Source organism: Etheostoma cragini, chromosome 4, assembly GCF_013103735.1.
Source record: "Etheostoma cragini isolate CJK2018 chromosome 4, CSU_Ecrag_1.0, whole genome shotgun sequence".
Lineage (NCBI taxonomy): Eukaryota > Metazoa > Chordata > Actinopteri > Perciformes > Percidae > Etheostoma > Etheostoma cragini.
In genome coordinates, this window is record NC_048410.1 from 19,203,704 (window position 1) to 19,212,551 (window position 8,848).

Below are 8,848 nucleotides of genomic sequence, written 5' to 3' on the forward strand. Positions count from 1 at the left end.
CTAAAGTAAACAAAAAGTACCTAAAAAGTGTATTTAAGTACAGTATAGTACTTAGGTAAATGTACTTAGTTAATTTCCACCACTGATTATCTAAATACCCGAAACGGGATAGCTGAAATGAAAGTCCTTGAATGTTAAGGGTCTTACAGCACAACTCATACCTCACTGGTGTAAACATGTCATATTCTTTTAAGTTCAGAACAACAGTAAGAACACTTTTTTACTAAAGGATATTTAGCTTTCCACCAGCAGCATGAACAGATTCATGGCATTTAGGAGCACTTAAGGTAAACACTGACTTCAAAGTAAACACTGATTTATATTCAACATCTCATCCTGGAGTCCTCTTGCTGCTCATAAATAGTTTGCGGCCTCTCTTCCTCCTCTAGGGGAACTATGAGGTACAAAAATGTGAGAGAAAACAAATCACAACTTTAAATCCCAAGAAACAGTAAATGGTAGAAAAAGAAAGGTAAAAAAACCTAAATGTAGCTGGCATGAGAGCCTGTGGTTTGTAGTGTGGTGGGAGTGGAGCTGTACATTAGACTTTTCTCTGTGACAGCAGATCAATGCAGCCTGGAGCACGTATAGAAATGAATTGATTGTCACCAATAAAACTCCAATTAAACAAAAGGAACAAGCCCGGGAGAGAGCTCAGAGACAAGCAGCTCTCATTTTCTCATCTGTCCTTTGGGGGAAGGGTGGGAGGCAGGAGAGGGAGTCAGATGTGGGCTTGGGGAGCTGGTGAGCGAGGTCCATTTCCTCTGAATACTCTCACTATCAAGGAGGTGTGGAAGTTATGGATGAAGCGAGAGAGAACGAACTGCCTGCAGAGGATCAGATACCCGACAGAGAGAGTGGGAAAGAAGGGGAGAGCAGATATGATACCATTGATCCTTTCTTAATGAAGAAAAGAGATCTTAATTGTGGTGGCTTGTGATATATCAGCTCATCTCACCTATTCCTTACATAATAACTTAGTGTGAAGCCCTTTACTGCGCAGTCTATCCTTCACATTCTCTTTTAAATCCCTTCTCTATCTGCCAGCATGTGTGTCTTTTTTTCTGTCACTCAATGTGAGCTACACTCATAATCTCCTTATTGAACAATTCCTACATTTCATTCTTGCATGTACATTACTTGCAGGTAGGTTATAGGCCTCTTGTGTAAGTCACAACTAAACTGGCTTTTTTTTGCTTATATGAACCTCCAAATGAAGTTATAGATGATTAATGTTCCCCATTCTTAGAAAATGTAAAAGATCTCCTTACTCTCTCCTCTCCTCATCTCACTTCTCCGCTAATATCATTTTCTTCACTATCTCCCTCTATCCCCCAAGCTCTGTAATTTGATTGTTCTTCCTATGATTGTGCTGTTATTGAGTTGCCTGTATCATACATATGTATAAGTCTACCACAATACTTATTCCATCTTCTGCTATGGTTTCCCCCAGCATCCTACCAAACAGGAATCTCATTCCTAAATGGAGGAAACACTAATGCCATGTTGACGTGTGTAAAGCTTCACTATATGGGGAACTTTGCAGGGAACCCATAACATCACACCTAAGTCTAGCTTTCTCAGCTCATTACTTTAAAATAATTTCTAGTGGGCTGAATAGGTTAAAAGTTAGACATTCACACACAATTCCCATGGTGGGAAAGGAAAGCCTCACATTGTGTAGCTTCTTTTGTGGAGCATGACAGTTACATGTACGTTTGCTGTAAAGTACACTATGAAGCTCATTTTAACCATCAACTTCTCATTCTTAGAGCACATTTTCCCTATTATATTAGAGCATAAATGCAACCTAGGGTCTTTATGTGAATGTACCCGAGTAAAACTTTTGTTCAAAATGATATTTAGGTCGGAAGCGCCACTTTTAGGATTTCCCGTATTCTTTTTTTTTCAGTCAAATGGCCTTTTAAATGGGAGAGCTAGCTTTTATGCTAGCCTCAAAATAACTATTTTTTAAAACACTAAGAAGGCTCAACACAACATGAAACTTTGCTCAAAGTATCACCAGGGGCTCTACACATGAACTCGAGCATTGAGAACATTGTTTGTGTACACAGGGTTTACTAAAAAGAAAGAAAGAAGCTCAAGTCAGCAGTTGTTTACGCTATCCGACATTCTCCCGGTCAAAAATAGGTGATCTCTGAATGCGGATGAACGGACGCCATAGGAGAAAATGTCATTCTTACATGAGGCTCCTTTTTCAACTACAAGTTGTGTTTCACTAACAACAACACAACAGATTATCCGTGCATTGATATGAAACTAAGCTTTAGGAGCTTTCCATCTTTACTCTCCTTCCGCCACTATTTTTGACTGGCGAGATGAACGTTGACCGGAAATACAACAGCCACAGTGAGTTGTTCAAAACCTTTCTCTTTAGTAAACTCTATGAACACAAACAATGTTCCTAATGCTCAAGTTCATGTGTAGAGCCCCTGGTGATACTTTGAGCAAAGTTTCATGTTGTGTCTTGCCTTCTTAGTGTTATAAAAATAGAGATTTTGAGGCTATTATAAAAGTGCCCCTAGCTCTCACATTCAAAAGGCCATTTGACCAAAAAACGAGAATACGGTTAATCTTAAAGTGGGGCTTCCGTCCTAAGTATGCTTTTAAACGAAGGTTTGACTCAGGTACATTAAAAAAAATACCCTAGGTTGCATTTTGCATGCTTTAAGATTAGCCTAGTGATGGCAATGTCATTCATGGATGAATTCAGAGGATGAATCCTAATTACTTTCATGATCCCCTGACCCTTCCTCTAGCAAAACCATGAGGTCACCTTTGTGGTTTTGAGTAAAGTGTCAAAAACAATACTATGGTATTTGTTACGAACATTTTAGTTTCCCTTGGTATGAGTTGTAATAACTTCTGTGACCCCCTGACTTTTTATATAGAGTCATCATGATCTTCTTTTCACCCAATAATTTGGTTTATAACCTGCAAACCTAACGACATTGTTATCAGCCTCAGCTGTACTTGTGTTTAGTGCCACTTAGCAAATACTGGGGTTGCTAACATGCAAAACAAAGATGATAAACATGGTAAACATCGTACCTGCTAGACATAAGGATTTTAACATTGTCATTGTGAGCCTGTTAGCATGCTGACCTTAGCCTAGGCAAAACATTCTTAAAAAACACATACATTTGGGTTCATATCACTGTAATTACAAAATATACTTTACTATAGTCGGAAAGATATACTTTTTTCCTAATACATATTATTATTGCATACTTACAATTGAAAAAAACGTGATACACATCTCCCATATGGTTATCATTGCAAACCCTGTGTTTACAAGCCTCTATATGTAACAGTGACCTTTGGGACTCTGGCACTAACCCTGAAATTACACAGTCTGTCTGTAATTTCTGTCTGTCTGTGTGTATTTAGCTTCAACATCTCTTCATCATCCCAGCAGCATCCTTATTATTCTAAAAGTTACTTCTCAGTCATTGTAACCCAACTGAAAAGAGGCTGAGGAGAAAGGAAAGCGTAAAGCTGCATTTTCAAACCGTCAATCTCTCTCTGGTTGCCGCAGCATGATGTGACCTTATAGCAAACATACGCGGTTTTGCAAAAAGTCTATAGTTTATGGATTTCATGTCAAGAGAAAATATCTGATATTTCTTCTAACAAATCCTCACCCTTTAAATAGATTTACTGTCCAACACAAAAAAAATCATATTTATGCTAATACAAAGTCCATCCATTCATTGGTTTCTGTTGGAATTGTATTACTTTTTCGTGCCACAGACGAAAAAGGCCTCTCTCTACACTCATCTTCTTCCGCTCAATCGATGTTTGGTAAAGTTGCTGACCGTGTACAGTTTCTTTCCCCTCCTCAGAAAGACCCGCACCGACCTCCCCATCATAAAATCATTTTTGAGCTTTATACAGTTGACACTGAAGGTTAGGTTCAGGTTCCTAGCGTGAGGTTGCGGCTGAAGATGGTTAAGGATTATGATGATGATGCTAGTTCAAGGTTGGTGCCATCAGCAAGAGAAATTATTAGGCCTGCACCAGCAGAGCGTTAGCCTGACAGATGGCAACACATGGAGCTAGCTGACAGCACTGCTGACAGCGCATTCACAGGAAGTCCCCATCTCGCATGCACTGTACACACTGTTTGTTGCTGTATGTATGCTGGTGTTTTTCTGCCATCAACTGTAACTTATTCCTACCTGTCAGGGTAAAAGTTGGCTCACATCGCCAATTCACCGGCTTAAAATTTCAAGACTACTGCATAGGCCTCCTGTGATGGCACCAAAGATAGTTGGGGTCTGTTAAAAATCTTCACTGGGTCATTATCCCATTAGTCTATATACACAACGCTCCACTTACAGGATTGCTCCGGTGCTGCCGGGAAACTCCGCTGGATGTCCATCTGTCCGTTACCTTCCACTTTCTATGTGGTGGAATTTTAAGCTCCTTAGATCTCTGCAGGGTAAATCCGGACAGCTAGCTAGACTATCTGTCCAATCTGAGTTTTCTGTTGCACAACTAAAACAACTTTTGAACGTACACGTTCCACCAAAAAAAGTTCCTTCTTGAGGCCATTTTCCGGCGTTTAGCGCCGCCCATTACATATGTGATTGGTTTAAACAAATGCCGATAAACCAGAGCATGTTTTTCTCCCATCCCAGAATGCTGTGTAAACTAGCCGGACCCTCCTCCGCAGCGCTGTGGAGATCTGGCAATGCAAGACTATTATCCCAGTCACTGGTCATTTATCAACACCTGTCTGTTTTTGGATATTCATTCCTGCAGTGGTCAATAAACTTTCAGTAATTTCCCCCTCAATCAATCTACTTAGAAATCAGCTCTGCGGGCATGTTAATAAATGGCCAACAGACATAGATACATTAATTGAATGACTGAATACATTAGGGGCTGTATTGAGTGCTGCACTGTTGCCTCAGTGACTAGCAATATGGAGTTATTATTAGGTTCAGTGATTGATGAAAAATGAGGAGCGTTTTGGCACAAACCTGTCGGCTCCACTGCGCTGGATAGAAATGAAGGAAGAGGGAAACTGCCCTTGCATGAGAAGACATAACTACGCTGTATGTCTTTTAAAATGCTGTTTTTTTTTTTTTATTAATGCTTTGGTTTGTTTATCCACTACAACATTTTAAAACTCTATCCAAATGCATCCCCAGGGGAAGCACATGTAACCCCTCCAAATAGTTGTAGTACTTCTCGCTGTCACTTCATGACAGCTCTGAGCTTGAAGTTTGCATGCGTGCGAATGTGTCTGTGTGCTCCAGTGTGTGTGTTTTAAAGTGTGCACATATATGCATATATGGATGTGGAGCGTGGCAGTGATGTGATTGATGAGACATGAAAGAGAGCAGTGGAAGATTTCCAGTCAATCAGCTCAGTAAATAACCACCTAGGCTGTGGATTAAAGGCAGAAAGCTGTCTGAACTAACAAAGGCTCACATCCATTACCTCACGTGCAGAGTTGTTTTTCTCTCCGTAGCAACAATGACAACAAAATTGAAGTGTGTTAACAAAAATAGATGTTTTTGTTTTCTTGAATTCATGAGATGAAACAAAGCAACATCTAGCAACTTGGATGCTCGAGGAAATATAAAATCATGTGAGGTAAAAAGATCTCTGCAGAGAAGTGACCTATACAACACTTCAGATTATGATAATGTGTGAAAAATGAAATGGGACATAATGGAATCTTTTATGATAATGGAATGTAAAATTCCTGAATAATTCAGCTTCTGTGACCTCGTCAGCGTGGCTAAGAGGTTGCAGGTTGCTGGTTCAACTCCCAGGACTGAGAGCATCTACTGTATGATTCCCACTATTTTATGTAAATAGCCGTTGAGCAAGGCGCAGAACCCTTTAACTGCTCTCTTACTGCACTGTGGCTAATGCTGGGTAGACATTGTAACAATTAAGACAGATTTGAATCCCAAATTGGTTACCCTCAACCGGGTAACCAACCGGACTAAATTCCAGCCAGGTCAGTTGTTGTTTGACGTTAATTTTTTCGTCCCGACAGCTGATCAATTTCCCAAACATTCACCGATCTGGCTTTTGAACATCTGATTTTGGTCAGCTGTTTTACAGTTTGACCACGTCTCCAATTTGATTTCCTACATGGCTTCTGTCAAATATCCATTTAAAATCTATAGACAGCTTGCTAACAGTATAAGAGTTGTATGGAGGATATGTAAACATTCTCATTCAACAGCCTTTGGCCTTTAAATAAAGTTTTCTTCTTCTCTGTTTTTTTCTTCTTCAGGTCCAAGGGTTGGAGAAGCAGGTGGAGTTCTCAGACCTGCGCCCAGTGGGGTCTGTGATGAAGACTCTACCATATGGCATGGGTGGAGGCACAGTGGGAGGAACAACAGGGGGGGTTGTTAAGCCTCCGTACCAAACACGTATCTTCTCCACTTCCATCGACCAGACACCCATGAAATCCAAGCCACCCACCTACAGTTTCTTCAACCCATACGACTCGGCCCGGAACCAGTCCCTGCTCCTTGACCAGACAGGATACCGCTCTAAGCGCAAACCCTCACTAAAGACAGCCATGAAGACCAAGAAGATCTTTGGCTGGGGAGACTTCTACTTCAACGTCAAGACCCTTAAGTTCAGCTTGTTGGTGACAGGGAAGATTGTGGACCACATCAATGGGACGTTCACTGTGTACTTCCGCCACAACTCGTCCAGCCTGGGGAACGTGTCGGTCAGTATCGTGCCGCCGACCAAAGTGGTGGAGTTTGAGGTCCTCCAGCAGCAGCATCTGCACCCTCACACTCAGCAGGATGTCCAGATCCAGGAGACCCAGCAGTCCACCATGGACCCTAAAGAGACAAAGACCTTTAACTGTCGGGTGGAGTATGAGAAAACCAACAGATCCAAGAAGCCCAAACCCTGCCTGTACGATCCTTCTCAGACCTGCTTCACAGAGCACACCCAGTCTCACGCTGCCTGGCTCTGTGCCAAGCCCTTCAAGGTGATCTGCATCTTCATCTCGTTCTTCAGCATTGATTACAAGCTCGTTCAAAAAGTGTGTCCGGACTACAACTTCCAAAGTGAGCACCCTTACTTGGGTTAAGTAAGTGAGACTGAAGTGCAAAGAGAGAGAAAAAAAGACAATGTTAATGACAACAATGATAACTATAATGATAATGATGGAAATCATAGTCATATTGATTACGATGAAGAAGCAGGGGACAGTTTTTTGCCTCTTAAACTTGAATGGGGGTTAAAATCAAGTATAATCAGAGGTATGGATGGTTAGGATATGGCTGATTTCTCTGAATATTTTCCAACTTAGTATTTGTTTTTCTGTTATATTAGCTTTTTTCTGTAAATAATGTACTCAAACTCAGCACAATTATTGTTTTTAGAAATTTGTTTCTCAGTGTTATTACTTTTTGCAGTTGGAGAATTCGGTAAAAACAGCTGGAATCAGTAGTATGCCCTCCAAGTACCAAGGGAGCCTCTGAGGCGGCTGTGCTGTGCCATCACAGTATGGCGGACGTAATGTTATGGTAGACTGACTGTTAATCATCCTCTCAGCTCCACGTTTCCCTGGATGTAAGAAAGTTATATGTATGAGAAATGCTATGCTGGATATGCATACAATATACTGTATGAATAAGCACATTAAAATCTCTTAAACTGTCTGTCTTTTACTGGGTCTCTGTTCAGTGCTACAAGCACATTTGCAGGGCACAGTATATTCATGTTATCTATCTCAGCAAGGACACTATTATGAATGAAGTTACATTTCACTCTGATTGGGAATTTATGCTCAAGCTTTCTGTGAAGATACGTAATTTTTAATTTTCTGAAACATATTGAAGGGAAGGATTACATTTCAACATGAAAACCAACCGTGAAACATTCTTAAGATGATGATAATGTTTGACTCCTTTTGAGGGAGTTGGTATACAGTAATTGAATCCGAGGGAGGTATCTGATATAATTTTTAATTACATTTCCCCAGAAACTGAAAAGTAAAATATTGTAATATTGTATTGGAGGTAATATGACTGACAGATTGTTTGTTTGATCGTGCAACCAAAGGAAGTATATTTTAGGAAGCCTTTTTCAGTTGCACCTAAATCTCCAGGTGGCTTCCTCACAATTTATTGTATCACTGGTGCCAATGTCATAATCTTAGCTACTTAAAAATCCTTACTTCACAATAATTTTCTTTTGGCTAAAAATATAAGATTATGGAAAAATTAAGCAGGATAGTACCACCATTGCCAAAATAGTTATGTATACAGTATATATATATTATAATACCAAAATTAGAGGATAAAACTAAAAGCATAAATCTACTCACCCACTTCATCCTTGATTAAATTAAACAAACACGCAGTTGGTTCTTTGCTCTCGACACTTCTGATGTGATAAGGGTACTCAGAATTTCATTAGAAAACGCAGTCTGTGCTAATTGAATCCTCATCTCACTCTCACTCAATACCCTATTCTGCTTTTGATCAATGACATTGAGATGGAGGTCCATGGTGGTCCATCAATCTTACACACATTGCTCTGGATAGTCTGGACATGTGACGATGACGTCTGATTGCTGCATGATTTTTTTCAAACCCCAACATGTAAATTCACTGAGATTTTGGACACTAATAGCACACAATAGTTGACACGTCCATGGTGATACAAATAAAACGTGTAACTTCTTTTATGGGAGAGTATCTACACCAAACATAAATAAAATGTTAATTACAGAAACCTTTCATGCAAATACTATGTTGCTAAATGTTTCATGCTTCCCCAAAATGTTCTAATGTTTAATTAATCAATTGTCTCTGCCATATTATTCATT

The 8,848-nt window shown here is 40.0% G+C and overlaps 1 protein-coding gene across 1 annotated transcript in view; it reads left to right on the forward strand.

The window, feature by feature from the left end:
* The window catches only part of LOC117943902 (neurexophilin-2), a 45,342-nt gene extending 37,666 nt beyond the window's left edge, over positions 1-7,676 (forward strand). Inside the window, exon 2 of the mRNA XM_034870332.1 lies at positions 6,284-7,676. Coding sequence (XP_034726223.1) covers positions 6,284-7,102 — 819 coding nt within the window. The 3' untranslated portion in view covers positions 7,103-7,676. The remainder of the gene's footprint in view (positions 1-6,283) is intronic.
* The last annotated feature ends 1,172 nt before the right edge of the window (positions 7,677-8,848 follow it).